Source organism: Neoarius graeffei, chromosome 1 (assembly GCF_027579695.1).
Source record: "Neoarius graeffei isolate fNeoGra1 chromosome 1, fNeoGra1.pri, whole genome shotgun sequence".
Classification (NCBI taxonomy): domain Eukaryota; kingdom Metazoa; phylum Chordata; class Actinopteri; order Siluriformes; family Ariidae; genus Neoarius; species Neoarius graeffei.
Window position 1 is genome coordinate 1,118,563 of NC_083569.1, and position 22,672 is coordinate 1,141,234.

At 43.6% G+C, this 22,672-nt stretch overlaps 2 protein-coding genes across 2 annotated transcripts; both read right to left on the reverse strand.

The window, feature by feature from the left end:
- Positions 1 to 316: 316 nt before the first annotated feature.
- Positions 317 to 1,166, reverse strand: LOC132890160 (probable G-protein coupled receptor 160). The gene is given in 2 exon segments (XM_060926956.1): positions 317 to 410; positions 412 to 1,166. Coding segments are annotated over 2 exon segments (849 nt in total).
- Positions 1,167 to 19,860: 18,694 nt separating this feature from the next.
- Positions 19,861 to 21,295, reverse strand: LOC132886367 (probable G-protein coupled receptor 160). The gene has a single exon (XM_060920939.1). The coding sequence runs from the start codon at positions 21,214 to 21,216 to the stop codon at positions 20,338 to 20,340; it is 879 nt and encodes a 292-aa protein (XP_060776922.1). The 5' UTR covers positions 21,217 to 21,295; the 3' UTR covers positions 19,861 to 20,337.
- Between the last annotated feature and the right edge of the window lie 1,377 nt (positions 21,296 to 22,672).

The following is a 22,672-nucleotide window of genomic DNA, read 5'->3' on the forward strand; positions in this document are numbered from 1 at the left end:
CTGTGGATAAAGATACCCGAGTGAAGGTTTTAGGTTGTTGCGCAAAACTCACTATTCAGGGACTAAACGATATTTTTTGCAGAGCCTGCAAAGGTGCTGCCTCTCACTCCACCATCTTGGATCCTCCCGTCTTAGAGAGTTGTTCAATCGGGGTCCACACGGCGATTGTCAATCAGAGCATAAGATCAGGATTCTGGATGAGGATCAGGAGACACTGCATTAAATGCAGACACCTGTCTGTAGTGGAAATCACTGTATGGGTTCAGGAACACTTCAGAAAACCATCGTCTGCTGATCTCAATGGTCCCCATGGTGATCAGGTGAGTCTCCGAGTGTGAAGCGTCTGCTCTGAAGGAGTTTCTGCAGTGAAACTCAATTTGTTTGTCAGGAAGCAGACGTGTATGAGACATGTGAGCACAGAAAATGCAAGTGCAGCTCTGCAGGGCCAATACAGTATACAGACTGTGAATAAAACACAGCCACATGCTGTTCATGTCCACATATGGAGGAACTTCTGTTCCGGACACCAAGATAAAGAGCAGCAGGAACAGGAAGGTGCTCCAGGTGGACAGGAAGTGACAGACACACTTCCTCAGCTGTTCAGCGTTCGTTCTCCTCACTGAGAGTATGTAGCAAGCCATGCCCACTAGCGTCAGCAACGATGCCCAGGCCACCTGCCGGCTCTGAGCCCCACCCATCACCTGACACCGCTGCAGGGTGATGTGATCGTCCTCGTCTTTTGTGAGCAGGTGGGAATCGGGGATGGTGAAGACAAAAAACATGGCCAGAGTCCACAGCAGGAACACAACGGTGGCGTGGACGATCATTTGTGTGAGATGAGGACAGGGATGGCGTGTGCGCCACAGGATGTCCAGTCCACAGAGGATGAAGACGGGCCAGTGCAGAACCCCCTGGATGGAACACGCCGCCTGAACCAGAACACACACATGGTACTTAGTGAGGCGCAGCTCAAACACTTGAACATCCTGAACCAAGAAAACGCAGGTGACACTCAGGTGCAGGAGGGCGTCACCCAATGCCACTGACATGCAGAAGATGCCCCAGAAGCTCTGCCCCACATGACCCTTCTGCACCATCAACACCACCCAGTTCACCAACGTCTTCATCCACAGAGACACCAACAGGGTCATTAGGGAAACCTCCATTACTCACAAACAACAAACACATGCACACACATGCATACACACAAACACGCTTAGACTTATACACACATATATACACACTATCACACACTCTCTCTCTGAAAAGATCAGGAGAATCAGTGAGCAGTTCCTTTTTCGGTGTGAACTTTATAACACAGACACACCTCACAACCCCGCCTACACACACACACACACACACACAGTTAACATTGTATGCTCTGTTTTCTCAAGTAAACATGTCTGACTTGCCCTATAGTATTCTACATTTTCTACCGACAGGAAACACGTGATCTCAGCACTAGACCGGAAATACGTGACTGGAAGCCTTGGAATAATAAAGTATCTGGGCCAGGTTTTTTTTTTAAGCAACTTAAAAAGTTCAAGTCAACTTTATTATCAGTAATGCCATATGTGCAGGACATACAGATAATTGAAATTGCGTTTCCCTCTTATCTGTGGTACAAACAGTAATAAACATGAAATATAAAATGTAGGTAAAAGATATAAACTTAAAAAAATAAAAAATAAAAAAAATTTTAAAAGGGTATATTTACACACACAAGCTAAAGCTATCTAAGAAAAGACAGTGGCAATCCAGAAAGTATAAATATGGCAAATGTGGCAGTGTGAACAGAATTAACGGTATAAATTTAAATGTGACGAATGACAATATAAACAGAATGAACAATGTAAACGGGAACAGCAGTCTGACAGTATAGTAATTATCAGTATAAATATAAATAAATACGGCAGTATGAGATGAATTTACAGTGTAAGTATAAATATGGCAGTATGAGAAGAATTTACAGTGTAAGTATAAATATGGCAGATATGACAGTATAAACAGTGTAGCAGTGAAGTCTATCAAAGATAAAAGATGTATAAAGTGTAAACAGTATTGTAAACAGTTTTAACATAGTGCAATTGAATTTCATTACAGTTCGTTAAAGTGGCTGGTGACATTTGGTTTGTGTATTAAGGGAAGGGGGTACTGGCCTGGGAGGGAGTTCAGCATCCTGACGGCTTGGTGGATGAAGCTGTCTCTCAGTCTGCTGGTTCTCGCCCGGAGGCTTCTCATTCTCCTCCCAGAAGGCAGGAGGCTGAAGAAGTGGTGGTTGGGATGGGTGGAGTCGCCCGCAATGCTGAGTGCTCTGCAGGCCAGGCGTGTGTTGTAAATATCCTGAAGGGAGGGTAGGGGGACACCGATGATCTTCTCAGCTGCTCTCACTATGCGCTGCAGGGTCTTCTGGCAGGATGCAGTACAGCCGCCGTACCACACAGTGATGCAGCTGGTCAGGATGCTCTCGATGGTTCCGTGGTAGAAGGTCTGCATGATAGGGACTGGTGCTCTAGCTCTTTTCAGTCTGCGGAGGAAGTAGAGGCGCTGCTGAGCTTTCCTGGCCAGCGATGTGGTGTTGCTACTCCAGGAGAGATCCTCGGTGAGGTACACACCCAGGAACTTGGTGCTGCTCACTCTCTCCACAGCGGCACCATTGATGGTCAGTGGAGGATGCTGGGTGGAGGCTCTCTGGAAGTCGACAACCATCTCCTTCGTCTTCTCCACATTAAGAGGGAGATTGTTGTCTCTGCACCACATGGCCAGTTGGCTCACCTCAGCCCTGTAGTATGACTCACCATTGTTGTTAATGAGTCCCACCACAGTCGTGTCATCCGCAAAGTTGATGAAGAGGTTGCTGTTGTGTGTTGGTATGCAGTCGTGGGTCAGCAGGGTGAAGAGAAGGGGGCTGAGCACACATCCTTGGGGGGCCCCTGGGTTCAGAATGATGGTGCTGGATGTGTTGCTGCCGACCCGGACTGCCTGTGGTCTTCCGGTCAGGAAGTCCAGCAACCAGTTGCAGAGGGAGGTGTTTAGTCCTAGACAGTCCGGTTTCTGTATCAGCTGCTGGGGGATGATTGTGTTAAATGCTGAACTAAAGTCTAAGAACAGCATCCGCATGTAAGAGTCCTTAGTGTCCAGGTGAGTGAGAGCTGAGTGGAGAGCGGTGGAGATTGCATCATCAGTGGACCGATTGGCCCGATATGCAAATTGGTACGGGTCCATGGAGGGAGGGAGGGAGGGAGGATGGATGGATTTGATGTGCTGCATGACTAACCGCTCAAAGAATAACCGATAAAAAGAATAACCAATAAAAAAAAATTGCCCAGAAACTGCAGATTTTCACAATTAGTTTTGAAAACTAAATGTTCTGCACACTTTCTTGCTCTTAAAGTTCACTCACAATGGTCACCCTATTGCTTTATTTTACTTTTAATCATTTCATAAATAAATGTCTTCTGCCTGATTCATTACAGTAATGTTTATGTTCCATTGTCGAAAAAAGGATAAGCTTTTACTATTTTACATTCACAATATTAAAACTTCACAGTCATTAGCCATTATAATTCATAACCCTAACATTTTGCTTTAATGGTCACTGCTAGTAAAAGCAACAATACTGTTACAGTGGTGCTTGAAAGTTTGTGAACCCTTTAGAATTTTCTATATTTCTGCATAAATATGACCTAAAACATCATCAGATTTTCACACAAGTCCTAAAAGTAGATAAAGAGAAGCCAGTTAAACAAAGGAGACAAAAATATTATACTTGGTCATTTATTTATTGAGGAAAATGATCCAATATTACATATCTGTGAGTGGCAAAAGTATGTGAACCCCTAGGATTAGCAGTTAATTTGAAGGTGAAATTAGAGTCAGGTGTTTTCAATCAATGGGATGACAATCAGGTGTGAGTGGGCACCCTGTTTTATTTAAAGAACAGGGATCTATCAAAGTCTGATCTGCACAACACATGTTTGTGGAAGTGTATCATGGCACGAACAAAGGAGATTTCTGAGAACCTCAGAAAAAGCATTGTTGATGCTCATCAGGCTGGAAAAGGTTACAAAATCATCTCTAAAGAGTTTGGACTCCACCAATCCATAGTCAGACAGATTGTGTACAAGTGGAGGAAATTCAAGACCATTGTTACCCTCCCCAGGAGCGGTTGACCAACAAAGATCACTCCAAGAGCAAGGCGTGTAATAGTCGGCGAGGTCACAAAGGACCCCAGGGTAACTTCTAAGCAACTGAAGGCCTCTCTCACATTGGCTAATGTTAATGTTCATGAGTCTACCATCAGGAGAACACTGAACAACAATGGTGTGCATGGCAGGGTTGCAAGGAGAAAGCCACTGCTCTCCAAAAAGAACATTGCTGCTCATCTGCAGTTTGCTAAAGATCATGTGGACAAGCCAGAGGGCTATTGGAAAAATGTTTTGTGGATGGATGAGACCAAAATAGAACCTTTGGGTTTAAATGAGAAGCGTTATGTTTGGAGAAAGGAAAACGCTGCATTCCAGCATAAGAACCTTATCCCATCTTTGAAACATGGTGGTGGTAGTATCATGGTTTGGGCCTGTTTTGCTGCATCTGGGCCAGGACGGCTTGCCATCATTGATGGAACAATGAATTCTGAATTATACCAGCAAATTCTAAAGGAAAATGTTAGGACATCTGCCCATGAACTGAATCTCAAGAGAAGGTGGGTCATGCAGCAAGACAACGAACCTAAGCACACAAGTCGTTCTACCAAAGAATGGTTAAAGAAGAATAAAGTGAATGTTTTGGAATGGCCAAGTCAAAGTCCTGACCTTAATCCAATCTGGATGTTGTGGAAGGACCTGAAGCAAGCAGTTCATGTGAGGAAACCCACCAACATCCCAGAGTTGAAGCTGTTCTGTACAGAGGAATGGGCTAAAATTCCTCCAAGCCGGTGTGCAGGACTGATCAACAGTTACCGCAAACGTTTAGTTGGAGTTATTGCTGCACAAGGGGGTCACACCAGATACTGAAAGCAAAGGTTCACATACTTTTGCCACTCACAGATATGTAATATTGGATCATTTTCTTCAATAAATAAATGACCGAGTATAATATTTTTGTCTCATTTGTTTAACTGGGTTCTCTTTATCTACTTTTAGGACTTGTGTGAAAATCTGATGATGTTTTAGGTCATATTTATGCAGAAATATAGAAAATTCTAAAGGGGTCACAAACTTTCAAGCACCACTGTATATACCTCACAAGTATATACAGGCGTGTGTGTGTGTGTGTGTGTGTGTGTAATAAATATATATATATTTATATACCTGTATATAAATTTTATATAAAATTTTATATATATATATATATATATATATATATATATATATATATATATATATATATATATACACCTGTATAAGCAAAGCAGACTATCGCTTTTGTGAGAGCCGGGGAGAAACCACTAGCTGTGGCCAGGACCAAGTATTCTGGTTTGTTGGCAACAGCTCAAGACTGGGAGTTGAGAGCTGACTTGGGAAGGCATCTTAAGTTCCCGGAAAAGGTAGCCACAACAACACTAAGACCAGATCTAGTCCTCACCTCAGAAACCATCAAACAGGTGGTCCTCTTGGAGCTTACTGTCCCGTGGGAGGAGCACATTGAGGAAGCTAATGAGAGGAAGAGAGCTAAGTATGCTCAACTAGTGGAGGAGTGCCGCCGCAATGGGTGGGGGACAAGATGTGAACCCATTGAGGTTGGATGTAGAGGATTTGCAAGCCAGTCCCTTTGTAGGGCTTATAACATGCTGGGCATCTCAGGGGGAAAGGAGGCAAAGGGCCATAAAGGAAGCCACTGAGGCAGCTGAAGTTGCCTCATGGTGGCTGTGGATCAAAAGAGGAGATCCGTGGGCAGGGTAGCGCTACCTGGACACAAGCTGGGGCTTGATCACCCCGGCTGGGTCGCGTGGGTGAGAGTGTATGATGTTTGAAAGACCCGAAACACTCGAAGACCCCAGGTAACATCACTGAAGATGTGTCCAGGTTGCATCACTTGCTGATGTACAATGATGCTTGAAAGTTTGTGAACCCTTTAGAATTTTCTATATTTCTGCATAAATATGACCTAAAACATCATCAGATTTTCACACAAGTCCTAAAAGTAGATAAAGAGAACCCAGTTAAACAAATGAGACAAAAATATTATACTTGGTCATTTATTTATTGAGGAAAATGATCCAATATTACATATCTGTGAGTGGCAAAAGTATGTGAACCTTTGCTTTCAGTATCTGGTGTGACCCCCTTGTGCAGCAATAACTGCAAGTAAACATTTCCAGTAACTGTTGATCAGTCCTGCACACCGGCTTGGAGGAATTTTAGCCCATTCCTCCGTACAGAACAGCTTCAACTCTGGGATGTTGGTGGGTTTCCTCACATGAACTGCTCGCTTCAGGTCCTTCCACAACATTTCAATTGGATTAAGGTCAGGACTTTAACTTGGCCATTCCAAAACATTAACTTTATTCTTCTTTAACCATTCTTTGGTAGAATGACTTGTGTGCTTAGGGTCGTTGTTTTGCTGCATGACCCACCTTCTCTTGAGATTCAGTTCATGGACAGATGTCCTAACATTTTCCTTTAGAATTTGCTGGTATAATTCAGAATTCATTGTTCCATCAATGATGGCAAGCCGTCCTGGCCCAGATGCAGCAAAACAGGCCCAAACCATGATACTACCATCACCATGTTTCACAGTTGAGATAAGGTTCTTATGCTGGAATGCAGTCTTTTCCTTCTCCAAACATAACGCTTCTCATTTAAACCAAAAGGTTCTATTTTGGTCTCATCCATCCACAAAACATTTTTCCAATAGCCTTCTGGCTTGTCCATGTGATCTTTAGCAAACTGCAGACGAGCAGCAGTGTTCTTGTTGGAGAGCAGTGGCTTTCTCCTTGCAACCCTGCCATGCACACCATTGTTGTTCAGTGTTCTCCTGATGGTAGACTCATGAACATTAACATTAGCCAATGTGAGAGAGGCCTTCAGTTGCTTAGAAGTTACCCTGGGGTCCTTAGTGACCTTGCCAACTATTACACGCCTTGCTCTTGGAGTGATCTTTGTTGGTCGCCCACTCCTGGGGAGGGTAACAATGGTCTTGAATTTCCTCCATTTGTACACAATCTGTCTGACTGTGGATTGGTGGAGTCCAAACTCTTTAGAGATGGTTCTGTAACCTTTTCCAGCCTGATGAGCAACAGCAATGCCTTTTCTGAGGTCCTCAGAAATGTCCTTTGTTCGTGCCATGATACACTTCCACAAACATGTGTTGTGAAGATCAGACTTTGATAGATCCCTGTTCTTTAAATAAAACAGGGTGCCCACTCACACCTGATTGTCATCCCATTGATTGGAAACACCTAACTCTAATTTCACCTTCAAATTAACTGCTAATCCTCGAGGTTCACATACTTTTGCCACTCACAGATATGTAATATTGGATCATTTTCCTCAATAAATAAATGACCAAGTATAATATTTTTGTCTCCTTTGTTTAACTGGGTTCTCTTTATCTACTTTTAGGACTTGTGTGAAAATCTGATGATGTTTTAGGTCATATTTATGCAGAAATATAGAAAATTCTAAAGGGTTCACAAACTTTCAAGCACCACTGTATGTTATAAGCCTCACAAGTACACCTGGTATATAGTCTTGGCAGTGCTATTCCCATATTTGTTAACCCGCAAGAACTGGAAATAGGTTATACTTAATCTACCCATCATTGAGCGACAGAACATCTATAGGTTGAAATCTGTCCTAAACATAGGCTTCTGGAAAGACAATATCCACATACATATCAAAACACCACCCATGTTAGTGTACCACAATGACAATCCATCTCTCTACCTCATCCCTAACTTGAACCTGTGCACCGCCACCAAAGATATACACTGGGTCTGCCCAAGCAACCCAGTCATTAGGGACATAACTGACCATTTGTGTGGACTGAGAACCGATGCCCCTGAACAAAAGTGCATCGGTAGTATGTCCATCAAGGATGAGAGCACTGAAACTAGGGTAGAAAGAGTAGGTAATCGATGGATAGTTAACACCCCAAACACTGAAATCCTGATGTCTTATGCCCGGCATGACACATACCTCTTTTCCACCAAAGCAGTTCCAGGGCTGGTTCGGGGCCAGTGCTTAGCTTGGAACCGGGTTTTCTGTTTCCACTGACAAAGAACTGGCTCTGGGGCCAGAAAAGCCAGTTCCAGGCTAGCACCAACTCTCTGCTGGGCCAGAGGAAAGAACCGCTTACGTCAGCAGGGGGGTGGAGTTGTTAAGACCAACAACAATAGCAAGACCGCGAAAGGTCGCCATTTTTAAGCGACGAGAAGCAGCAGCTGTACAAACCCGAAGTCATCCATTATTGTTGTTGTTGCTGCTTCTTCTTCTCCATGTTGTTGTTGCTTCGATGTTTGTGCCAAGGTTTATGCAAACACAGCGACGTAACTGATGTATACAGCGACATAACTGATGTATACAGCGACGTAACTGACATATACAGCGAGGTAATGACGTGGCTCCCCTTAGCACCCCGAGCTATGGAAAAGCAAACTGGTTCTCAGCTGGCTCACAAGTTGAATGAGTTGTAAACCAGCACCAGCACTGGCCCCGAACCAGCCCTGGAACTGATTTGGTGGAAAAGGGGCAACAGTCACTAGGATGAAAATTCCCAACCAGACGGTGTTCCTCAATGTCTCACAGGGAGCTATCATTCATATAGATGACATTGCGTTACATCACTTCAATCCTGATAGATATGAGACCGAAATTGAAATGATAGATGCATTCTAAGGTCACGACCTGAGCATTGATGACACCCTTCAACAGCAGCTCCTGGCTGAAGGGACTAAAATGGTAAAGTTCAATCTGGAACCAGCTGGACTAAAAACCATATTCTCTAATCAATTAGTCAGACAGTCATCTAATCTAGGACATCCTGTCAGTCTGGTTGTCCTGGGACTCCTCCTCAGTGGCTGGGTCATCACGGCAGGAATTGCATACATGCTATACAAACACATACAAACACTACAAACCAAACTTGACTCCATAGTCAATGTACCCGACAGCTGGAAGCACTGCAGTGTCCGGTACACCCCCTCATCGCAAGCCGTCACTAACCTTCCCAAAGAGTAGGCTTGCTAACTCCTATAACTAACACCTCTTTGTTTCTCTTTCCAGGTATACTTGAAAATATACTTGAAATGTGTTGAATGTATTTGAAATGTAACCTTTTAAAGTGTAGAATACCTCATAGTTACTTATGGCCCTTTTCCACTACCCTTTTTCAGCTCACTTCAGCTCACTTCAGCCCGACACGGCTCGCGTTTCGACTACCTCAGAGCAGCACGACTCAGCTCGCTTCAGCCCTACTCAGCACCCAAAACTCGCACGGTTTTGGAGTAGGGCTGAAGCGAGCCAAACTGAGCCGAGTGGGGCTAGGGGCGTGAGGAGATACTCCCCTGTGCACTGATTGGTGAGGAGGAGTGTCCTCACATGCCCACACACGCCCCGCGAGTACGCTGGGATCTGTAAACACCGTAAACCCGGAAGAAGAATAATTACGAATTACGAGAATTTCTGAAACCTTATGCGCCTCGCCTCATCTATACGCTCTTGCCAGTATCTGTTGGCGTTGTCAGTGACAACAAGCCACAGCACCAAGACCAGCAACACTAACGACTCCATGTCCTCCATGTTTATTGTTTACTATCCGGGTCGTGAGACTACCGCTTAAAAGGTCACTGATGTCACTGTTTGTGCCAGCTAACGACATCATGTGATGTCCACCCACTTTCGCTAACTACATCCAATGTGTCCACCCACTTCCAGCCAGCACGGTTCAGCTCGGTTGTAAGTGAAATGCAACTCCAACAGCCCCACTCAGCTCGACTCAGCTCGACTCAGCACGGCACGGCTCAGCCCGACTCAGCCGCGTTGGTAGTGGAAAAGTAGCATTAGTGTTGCTTAGTTACATGAGTAGTAGACATATCATTTGGCCAGATGCTCACAGCCTTATATGTGCCCAGATGCCAAAGCCTGTATAAACTGCTAATGTTTTCAGGACTGAAAGAGTGTGAGTGGACTACGGACATGGACTATACAGCCTTCTGTTGCTCTCAAGGACTATGGAAGAACCCCAGTCTTGAGACCAAAAGGGGGGATGTAGGGATGGATTGCCATGCCGTAGCCATAGTAATCATTTATGAACCATCTTCTCCCTTTCACTGTATAGCATTGAACACACCAATCCCTGTACTCGATGCCATGTTTTATCTTCACCCATTCTTCTGACTCCCTGTAATGGTATTGGATACAGAGATGATACCGGATACCAAATACAGTGACGTCACGACTGTGCTTTAAACCCACGGCAGAATTGAAATTCCTTCTCTCTGGCAGTGGGTTTCCACACGTGAAAGAAACGTCGTTACATCTGTGCTACAGGAGAACAAAGAATGAGCCATTGATACAGGACCTTTAGCCAAAGTTCAATGTATTTGATCTTCGCATAGTTGTAATAATAACTGAACTGGTTAGTTACTGCAGCCCACGCAGTATTTTAAAGAGAAAAGGTGACCGGATCCCTTTTCCCTTTCGCAACATCAACGAACTACAAACAAGATTCCTTCCAGGTCATCGGATGACTGATGGGACACTGAAGATCTTCAGTTGACGAGCTGTAAAAGTGAAAGGAACAGAACTGTTTTCTCACTGGACCTGCGCTCCACTCAGTCTTCGGATAACAGACGGCGCACTTTCAGTCGCCAAACAAGAGCGATCTCAAGTAAGGCTGGCATTTGGGCAATTGTTAGTCTTAGTTGTGGCTAGTTAATGTGAAGAGTGTTGTTTATTTGAATTCAATTATGGTTTAAATGTACACATTTTGATTCACATGAAAGTCGGTCTTAGACCACGTGTTGTTTGATTTACTTTGTTTACTATCTGTATTTAGTTAGGTCGTGCATGCGTTCTCTCTCTCACTCTCTTTGTAACTCCCTCCATCGCACTACACCGCTCAACATTGGGATTTCAGGAGTAGCTAAGGGTTGAGGAGAAGTTGGGTCTAAGGCCTAGCCGATACTAGTTTTTAAACTACAGATCCTTTGTGTCTTTCTCTCCCTTGTGCACTCTCCTAGTTGCCCATCCCCCTTTAGTCGAGGCCTAGCACAGGACTCGCGCATTCCATTCACATACACACACACTCACACACACACACACACACACACACACACCCTTACACACACACACATACACACACTCTCACACAGACACACATAAACACCTGATTTCCCTCTCACATTTTAACATCCACTCTCCCCTACACTGTAACACTGGCATATAGCTTATTACTTCTGCTCACCATTAGTGCCTTAGTTATCATCATCATACTGTATACACTATTGATTATTACATTGGGGCGGCACGGTGGTGTAGTGGTTAGCGCTGTCGCCTCACAGCAAGAAGGTCCGGGTTCGAGCCCCGTGGCCGGCGAGGGCCTTTCTGTGCGAAGTTTGCATGTTCTCCCTGTGTCCGCGTGGGTTTCCTCCGGGTGCTCCGGTTTCCCCCACAGTCCAAAGACATGCAGGTTAGGTTAACTGGTGACTCTAAATTGAGCGTAGGTGTGAATGTGAGTGTGAATGGTTGTCTGTGTCTATGTGTCAGCCCTGTGATGACCTGGCGACTTGTCCAGGGTGTACCCCGCCTTTCGCCCGTAGTCAGCTGGGATAGGCTCCAGCTTGCCTGCGACCCTGTAGAAGGATAAAGTGGCTAGAGATAATGAGATGAGATGATATTACATTGTATCACCATTTATAGTGAATTATTCCTTGGCTGCTATTGTTGCTATATCTGATCAGTATTAGTTTGCTAATTCGTGTCAGCTATTTCAATAAATGGTATCTTTGGAATAAACTGTGTCCTGTCTATTGCTACAACATTCACTGAGTGCCATCCTCTGCCAAACAAGTACTCTAATTGCCTTTGCCCATTTGGTTGTTATATGAATGTTATAGATCTAGAGTAAATATACAACCCCGATTCCAAAAAAGTTGGGACAAAGTACAAATTGTAAATAAAAATGGAATGCAATAATTTACAAATCTCAAAAACTGATATTGTATTAACAATAGAACATAGACAACATATCAAATGTTGAAAGTGAGACATTTTGAAATTTCATGCCAAATATTGGCTCATTTGAAATTTCATGACAGCAACACATCTCAAAAAAGTTGGGACAGGGGCAATAAGAGGCTGGAAAAGTTAAAGGTACAAAAAAGGAACAGCTGGAGGACCAAATTGCAACTCATTAGGTCAATTGGCAATAGGTCATTAACATGACTGGGTATAAAAAGAGCATCTTGGAGTGGCAGCGACTCTCAGAAGTAAAGATGGGAAGAGGATCACCAATTCCCCTAATTCTGCACCGACAAATAGTGGAGCAATATCAGAAAGGAGTTCGACAGTGTAAAATTGCAAAGAGTTTGAACATATCATCATCTATCATCAAAAGATTCAGAGAATCTGGAAGAATCTCTGTGCATAAGGGTCAAGGCCGGAAAACCATACTGGGTGCCTGTGATCTTCGGGCCCTTAGACGGCACTGCATCACATACAGGCATGCTTCTGTATTGGAAATCACAAAATGGGCTCAGGAATATTTCCAGAGAACATTATCTGTGAACACAATTCACCGTGCCATCCGCCATTGCCAGCTAAAACTCTATAGTTCAAAGAAGAAGCCATATCTAAACACGATCCAGAAGTGCAGATGTCTTCTCTGGGCCAAGGCTCATTTAAAATGGACTGTGACAAAGTGGAAAACTGTTCTGTGGTCAGACGAATCAAAATTTGAAGTTCTTTATGGAAATCAGGGACGCCGTGTCATTTGGACTAAAGAGGAGAAGGACGACCCGAGTTGTTATCAGCGCTCAGTTCAGAAGCCTGCATCTCTGATGGTATGGGGTTGCATTAGTGCGTGTGGCATGGGCAGCTTACACATCTGGAAAGACACCATCAATGCTGAAAGGTATATCCAGGTTCTAGAGCAACATATGCTCCCATCCAGATGACGTCTTTTTCAGAGAAGACCTTGCATTTTCCAACATGACAATGCCAAACCACATACTGCATCAATTACAGCATCATGGCTGCGTAGAAGAAGGGTCTGGGTACTGAACTGGCCAGCCTGCAGTCCAGATCTTTCACCCATAGAAAACATTTGGTGCATCATAAAACAGAAGATAGGACAAAAAAGACCTAAGACAGTTGAGCACCTAGAATCCTACATTAGACAAGAATGGGTTAACATTCCTATCCCTAAACTTGAGCAACTTGTCTCCTCAGTCCCCAGACGTTTACAGACTGTTGTAAGGAGAAAAGGGGATGTCTCACAGTGGGAAACATGGCCTTGTCCCAACTTTTTTGAGATGTGGTGTTGTCATGAAATTTAAAATCATCTAATTTTTCTCTTTAAATGATACATTTTCTCAGTTTAAACATTTGATATGTCATCTATGTTCTATTCTGAATAAAATATGGAATTTTGAAACTTCCACATCATTGCATTCTGTTTTTATTTACAATTTGTACTTTGTCCCAACTTTTTTGGAATCGGGGTTGTATTACATTAGAGCTACAATACTCAATAAACTATAGCAGCATCACCACTAAGTTATTCCATTGATTTTAATAGTTTAGCTATAAACTATTAGACACTTGAATTAATCTCATCTCATCTCATCATCTCTAGCCGCTTTATCCTTCTACAGGGTCGCAGGCAAGCTGGAGTCTATCCCAGCTGACTACGGGCGAAAGGCGGGGTACACCCTGGACAAATTGCCAGGTCATCACAGGGCTGACACATAGACACAGACAACCATTCACACTCACATTCACACCTACGCTCAATTTAGAGTCACCAGTTAACCTAACCTGCATGTCTTTGGACTGTGGGGGAAACCGGAGCACCTGGAGGAAACCCACGCGGACACGGGGAGAACATGCAAACTCCGCACAGAAAGGCCCTCGCCGGCCCCGGGGCTCGAACCCAGGACCTTCTTGCTGTGAGGCGACAGCGCTAACCACTACCCACCGTGCCGCTCCACTTGAATTAATGATTAATGAATTTATAAGACTGATCCCTTTCTACATGAGACTGATTTGAGAAGCCTATTGTGCCTTCAATAATATTAAAGTCACGGTTGTATTAAGTCATTAATCCTAAATTGTTTAGCTGGCATGTGAGTGCATGATTATTATTTTTTTCCCAGTTGGGTTTATGGTACAAACTGTGTGACTTTTCAACAAAACATGGAGTGAACACGTTTCTTTTAAATTTATTGCAATGTATTTTTAATTAGGATTATATTTATATTCTGTTTATCTTTTAATGTTACTATTTATTATGTTTGTTATTATATTAATGCTTGAGGACAGGAGTAAAATGTACCTTAGTGAATAAAACCAGCCTTTTATTTGTGCACAAAGTCCGTCTCCAAGGTGACATTATAAAACTGAGATAACATAATGAGATGATGGATAGCAGGGAATTGAAGCGTGTGTGTGTGTGTGTGTGTGTGTGTGTGTGTGTATTTCCCAGAACTGAACAATAAAGGTTCCTGTGTTTTCGGTTAAACCATCTGTTGCTCTGAACTTTGGGACAGGAATATGTGTGTGCGTTTGCTATAATCCAGACACAGGTTGTTTTGCATGTTTTACTTCCTTCCTTGTTGTCAGGGAGGTAACATTTTCACTTTTCACCTCCATATGACCGAATGTAACATCATTATCAACAAATATATATTTTTTTAATTTGACCTTTATTTTACCAGGGTGAGTCCCATTGAGACAGTCAGCCTCTTTTACAAGGGAGCCCTGACATACAGACATATAGACATTGCACAAAGTATGACGAAACGGAACACATAAAAACAGGTTCAACAAAACTATATATATATATATATATATATAAAACACTGGAGAGATTAAAATAAGAAAAACAAGTAAGCAAATCAAGACAAGTACCGCACAACACAGAAATAACTGAATGGTTAGTTAGTGAAAGCATTTACAACTGTCAGATCTAAGGTGTTTGAGTAGCTTTTTAAAATGGTTGAGAGGAATAGCAACAGATAACTTAAGATCTTTTTGAAGGAGATTCCAGCACCAGGGAGCTGCAAAGTTAAAAGCTGTCTTACCTAACTCAGTCTGTGTTCGTGGTGTGTCTAAGAGTATAATATTATTTGAACGCAAACTATAAGATGAGTGCATTTGAGACAGTAGATTAGAAAGATATGAAGACAATTTCCCAATAATACCTTTATAGATAAAAATATGCCAATGGATCCATCTGCGCAGTGAGAGAGAGCTGAAACCAGTCAACTCATAGAGAGTGCAATGATGAGTGCGTGGTTTGGCAGTCGCAATAAAACGTAGTGCACCATGGTAAACTGTATCGAGGACGTGTAGGGTGGTAGAGGCAGCATTCATGTATAAGATATCACAATAATCCAGTACAGGAAGAAAGGAGGCATTTATCAGTTTCTTTCTAGCTTGAAGAGTAAAACATGCTTTGTTTCTAAAATAGAATCCAAGCTTAATTTTCAGTTTCTGGGCCAGTTTCTCTACGTGAACTTTAAAAATGATCTTATCTTCAATCCACAAACCTAAGTATTTGTATACTGAGACTTTCTCTATACATTGGCCATCTAGGGTGGTTATTATTAGGGGAGTGGAAGCTAATCATGATTTAGTGAACTGCCTGACCTTAGTCTTTTTGGCATTTAAAATCAATCTTAGGTCAGCAAAAGTACTCTGTAATGAGTTAAAGGACTGCTGTAACAATTGGTTCGCTTGAAACAGGGTAGGGGCATCACAATATAAAACTGTATCATCTGCATACAGATGGATCTTAGCATTTCCAACAACAGAGGCAATGGTGTTGATGTATATGGTGAAAAGGACTGGACCCAATATTGAGCCTTGGGGGACCCCATTTATGACCTCCATGGGCAAAGAACTGACACCGTCAGCAACAACAGTTTGAGTTCTGTTGGATAGATAGTCCTTAAACCAGCCAACAGCCTTTGAGCTCATGCCAATGTTAAGCAGCCTATTTAGCAGGATAGTGTGATTGACTGTGTCAAAGGCCTTGGACAGGTCAGTGAACAAGGCAGCACAGCTCATCTTCCTGTCCAGTGCCTTTATAATGTCATTTAAAACCTGTGATGCTGCAGTGATGGTACTATGCTGGGTCCTGAAACCCGACTGTGCCGGACTAAGGATCTCGTGCTGTAACATAAATTCCTTAACCTGGGTGTTTACTAGGGACTCCAGGATCTTAGCAAGAACAGACAATTTTGAAATTGGATGGTAATTATCTAAATTAGCAGGGTCCCCCCCCCCCCTTTTAAGAGGGGCAACATGTAGGCTGATTTCCAAACGTCTGGTATGATGTTGGAGAAGAGAGATAAATTGAAAATATGTGTGAGAGGTTCTGCGATTATGTCCGCTGCCAATCTTAATAAGGCAGGGTCAAGACCATCAGGACCTACCGATTTGTTGGTGTCAAGTTGTTTGAGGGCCTTGAGTACTGCAGCTGTGGGGATAGCTTCAAAATTAAACCCATCCTGAAAGACAGAAGTATCAGGAAGGGGGGTAGCAGATAAGGGGGTAAGGTCAGCAGTACAAGACTGTTCAAACAGTTTCCCTGATTTTATGAAATGTTTATTGAAAAGATTCACAATACTCTCTTTATTGGAAACCTGTTTGGCATCTACAACTATGTGGTGTGGCAGAGCTGTGTCTCGCAAAGGCTGAGCTAATAACTTTATGGTTTTCCAAAATTTTGAGGGGTTAATTAAATTATCAGAAACTGACTTAAGAAAAAAATCAGATTTTCATTTTCTTATTAAGTATGTACATTTGTTCCTCAGATATCTGAAATTAGTCCGGTCAGACTGTGAGTCTGTGGCTCTTGCTAAAGCCCAAGCAGAATTTCTACTATGAATCAGTGAGGCCAGCTCTGGGGAGAACCAAGGGTTATCCCGCCCCTTTATTCTGGAGGAGGTCATGGGAGCATGTTTGTTAGTGACAGATAGGAAAAGCGTGTGGAAATAATTCCATGCAATATTGATGTCAGGAATGAGGCTGATTCTTGAGAAATCACAGTTAATTAGATCATATAAAAAGGCTTGTTCTTCAAATCTTTTAAAATTTCTCTTTAATAGTATACGAGGTGGGCGGCACGGTGGTGTAGTGGTTAGCGCTGTCGCCTCACAGCAAGAAGGTCCTGGGTTCGAGCCCCGGGGCCGGCGAGGGCCTTTTTGTGTGGAGTTTGCATGTTCTCCCCGTGTCCGCGTGGGTTTCCTCCGGGTGCTCCGGTTTCCCCCACAGTCCAAAGACATGCAGGTTAGGTTAACTGGTGACTCTAAATTGACCGTAGGTGTGAATGTGAGTGTGAATGGTTGTCTGTGTCTATGTGTCAGCCCTGTGATGACCTGGCAACTTGTCCAGGGTGTACCCCGCCTTTCGCCCATAGTCAGCTGGGATAGGCTCCAGCTTGCCTGCGACCCTGTAGAAGGATAAAGCGGCTAGAGATAATGAGATGAGATGAGTATACGAGGTGGCGGCACGGTGCTGTCGCCTCACAGCAAGAGGGTCTGGGTTCGATCCCCGTGGCCGGTGAGGGCCTTTCTGTGTGGAGTTTGCATGTTCTCCCCGTGTCCGCGTGGGTTTCCTCTGGGTGCTCCGGTTTCCCCCACAGTCCAAAGACATGCAGGTTAGGTTAACTGGTGACTCTAAATTGACCATAGGTGTGAGTGTGAATGGTTGTCTGTGTCTGTGTGTCAGCCCTGTGATGACCTGGCGACTTGTCCAGGGTGAACCCCGCCTTTCACCCGTAGTCAGCTGGGATAGGCTCCAGCTTGCCTGCGACCCTGTAGAAGGATAAAGCGGCTAGAGATAATGAGATGAGATGAGTATACGAGGTTTAGTTTTGGGAAGCCTAGTGTCCCTAATGCAAGATATCATGCAGTGATCACTGATATCATTTGAAAACACTCCTGTCGCTGAATATTTCTGAGGAGCATTTGTGAGTATTGAATCAATCAAAGTTGACTTAGCAGGAAATTTAACATTAGGACGGGTGGGGGAAGAAACAATCTGAGTAAGATTTAATTCAGTGCAGATACGCTTCAGGGGGTCAGAGCAAGCAGAAAGCCAGTCCCAGTTTAAATCCCCCATCAGCACAAACTCTCTATACTGCCATTCAGCTAATAAGTCCGCCAGTTGGTCTAATGACTCCTTTGAAGCAGAGAGAGACCTATAGGTCACAGCCAATGACAGTTAGGAAAGATGTGGATGATAATGTAATGTCTAAAGACAGAAATTCAAAAAGTTTGGGACGTGAAATAGATTTTGTTATGGTGCAATTGAACCTTGATTTGACATGTATGGCAACACCACCACCCTTGCTTGGGCGATCACTTCGAAATAAATTGTAACCATTAATCTGAATAGAGAGATCTGATACAGATTTCTTCAACCAGGATTCAGATATAACCAATACATCAGGATCAGAGGTAGACACCCAAACTTTAACCAAATCTAATTTGGGTATTAGACTCCTAACATTTATGTGAAGCAAACCAAGGCCATTTCGTACTTTAAAGTCTGAAGGGGTAGTTAAATTAACAATTGCGGGTGTGGGCCCCGGGTTTGGCTTGACATTTCCAGACATTAAAAGAAGCAAAATTATTATAAGACGATGTTTCAATCTAACAGCTTTAAAATAATAACAGTTACACCTTAGAAGTTGGCAAGTGAGCATAAGAATATCAGAATTTACTAAAATAATTTTACTAGGTAGACAAAGATGCAATTGACAAGCAGGTGAGTTAACAATACAGTAAAATAAAGTGCCCGAGTGGTGCGAATGCACCATGTACAAAAGTTTGGATAAGCAGCCATTATCCTTTACTTTTTGGGACGAAGAGAAAGTGATTAACCCATAAGACAAAGATAGGAGAACAACTCCCAGCAGCCGGTATCCCGAATTAAACATTTCGGAACGCACAGAACAACGAAGCGGCGTAGGCCAAAATCTTCGCCCCAGGGCACCAGGTGAACCACTTCACAGACTGGACTGAGTGCGAAGATTAGTACACCAAAGCAACTCAAGGCTGTATGTTCACAAACCGCGTGACCAGCTGAGCTGCGAAGAATCAAACGCAGCCCATTAGCTATGCGGATAAACAGCCAACAGCACAACACAATATCAGTGATGAGAGTTTGCAAAAAACACTTTCCTTTGAAGTCGGGTTTGAGTGCAAAGCGAAAATCATGAGATTGATAAAATTGCTGGATCTCCCGAGCAGCCTTTCCTGTAGCCTTGAGCGTTGGGGACGATAAATAAAGTGACAGCATTGGTGAACTGAATAGTGACACATCTTCCCATCACATTTATGTCTATGGTGATAACATCATAACTGGAGAAACAAACTGTCCAACTTCTAACTTGTAACATTTTTTACTAGCATATGTATGATTTAGCCAACGACCATCAGATAAGGAGAAAAGTTTCAGTAAACCTGTAATACAAAAAATAAAATTTAAATACAACTCCAATTCCAAAAAAAAGTTGAGACACTTCATAAAATGTCGATAAAACAGAATGTGTTGATTTGCAAATCATGGAAACCCTATATTTCATTGAAAATTGTCCAAAGAAAGCATATCAAATGTTGAAACTGCGAATGTTTTTATTTATTTATTTATTTAAATAAATGATCACTTTGAATTTAGTGCCAGTTACACGTCAATAAAGTTGGGACAGGGAAACAAAAGCCTGAAAAAGTTGTGTAATGCTGAAAAAAACTAATTTGGTTAATTGTCAACAGGTCAGTAAGATGATTGGGTATAAAAAGAGCATCCCAGAGAGGGGGATCCTTTCAGAAGTAAAGATGGGGCGGGGTTCACCGCTCTGTGAAAGACTGGGTGGGCAAACAGTGCAAGAATTTAAGAATAACATTCCTCAAAGTAAATCTGCACAGAATTTGAGGTTCACATCATCTATAGTCCATAATATCATTAAAAGATTCAGAAAATCCGGAGAAATCTCTGTGTGCAAGAGACAAGGATGAAAACTGACATTGGATGCCTGTGATCTTCAGGCCCTCAGGAGACACTGCATTAAAAGCAGACACGTGTCTGTAGTGGAAATCACTGTATGGGCTCAGGAACACTTCAGAAAACCATCATCTGCTGATCTCAATGGTCTCCATGGTGATCAGGTGAGTCTCCGAGTGTGAAGCGTCTGCTCTGAAGGAGTTTCTGCAGTGAAACTCAATTTGTTTGTCAGGAAGCAGACGTGTGTGAGACGTGTGTGGCTCTTCCATGTGTTGTCCTGCGTGTGAGCACAGAAAATGCAAGTGCAGCTCTGCAGGGCCAATACAGTATGCAGACTGTGAATAAAACACAGCCACATGCTGTTCATGTCCACATACGGAGGAACTTCTGTCCCGGACACCAAGATAAAGAACAGCAGGAGCAGGAAGGTGCTCCAGGTGGACAGGAAGTGACAGACACACTTCCTCAGTTGTTCAGCGTTCGTTTTCCTCACTGAGAGTATGTAGCAAGCCATGCCCATTAGCGTCAGCAACGATGCCCAGGCCACCTGCCGGCTCTGAGCCCCACCCATCACCTGACACCGCTGCAGGGTGATGTGATCGTCCTCGTCTTTTGTGAGCAGGTGGGAATCGGGGATGGTGAAGACAAAAAACATGGCCAGAGTCCACAGCAGCAACACAACGGTGGTGTGGACGAGCGTTTGTGTGAGATGAGGACAGGGATGGCGCGTGCGCCACAGGATATCCAGTCCACAGAGGATGAAGACGGGCCAGTGCAGAACCCCCTGGATGGAACACGCCGCCTGAACCAGAACACACACATGGTACTTAGTGAGGCGCAGCTCGAACACCTGAACATCCTGAACCAAGAAAACACAGGTGACACTCAGGTGCAGGAGGGCATCACCCAATGCCACTGACACGCAGAAGATGCCCCAGAAGCTCTGCCCCACATGACCCTTCTGCAGCATCAACACCACCCAGTTCACCAACGTCTTCATCCACAGAGACACCAACAGGGTCACCAGGGAAACCTCCATTACTCACAAACAACAAGCACATGCACACACATGCATACACACAAACACGCTTAGACTTATACACACATATATACACACTATCACACACACTCTCTCTCTCTGAAAAGATCAGGAGAATCAGTGGGCAGTTCCTTTTTCGGTGTGAACTTTATAACACAGACACACCTCACAACCCCGCCTACACACACACACACACACACACACACACACACACACACACACACACACACACACACACACACACACCTTTACCAAGAAATCACTGAGATGAGGACTGTATAGCAGTGAGGTGTACATGTGCATTATATTTTTTACAGGCAAATCACCCAAGTGTGTGCCATGGTAGTGTGGTGAGTTTGCGTTGGTGTTTGCGTTTGTGTGTGTTATACAGTATATGCACAAGCAGTATGTGTCTGTGGTAGGACTTGCACAGCAGTCAACTAAAAAGACTTGAGCTGTTGGTCTTCTTTCATTTTTAGTCTCTCCTCATAAACATGAGCATCAAAAGTCTTTCCTAAAATCAGCTCAACATGAGCAGGGATCCATTTCATCCCAAAAAGCAGGAAGGTTCTTGCTGAAAGATTTTACAGCTCGCCTTATAAACAATACACACAATTAATCAAACTCAACTTTATACTCACAGTTTTTTTTTTTTTAACAATATTTACACATTCAGAGTGACTCCCACTATGTCAGAGTGCAGGCACTTATGGACGCCATTGCAAGGGAGAGCGGGTGCATCACAAACTGGTGAACAAAGTCAAGTTGTGAGACGAGAATCAGGTTCTTGCCAAAGGTCAGTCAATGTGCAATCAGTGTCGGAGGAAAACCAGAGTTTTGAAGTTGGTAAATATGTAAAGGCCCGGTCCCACTGGCCGATGGACACAAAACGTACGCAAAAAGGACACAGCGGACGAGCAAAATTTCGGGGGTGGCTCTATCCGTTTTCATCCGCTCCAGAAATGGACAAAATTGGCGAAAATTTGCGAAAACAGAACGGAAAAGAACGGACGTGGGTAGTATATAGCGGGGATGTTAAACGCATGTTCATAGGAAGCCTAGCAGATGAAAGCGGATGGAAGTGGATGACAGCTCCGAAGGGGTTACCGGTGATAACTGAGAAGCGGACGCATAGCAGAAAGAGCGGATGCATAGTGGATGAAGGGGATGCATCACGTACGCCTAATGGAAACAAAGGGGATGTTGCGCGGATGTATATCGGATGAAGACCGTTCACTGCGCATGCGGGGGGTATGAATTGCGTCTGCTCCGCAGATATAAAGGGATGCAGCACGCACGCCCGTCAGCATAAAGCGGAAAGACGTGCTGGCGGCTACATCGATACATCTCTACTACATCTCGTTTTTGAAGAAGGCTACATTGATACATCTCTACTACATCTTGTATCAACACCATGGCTGTTCGACTCATACTGAGATCCAGATGATTTTCTCCC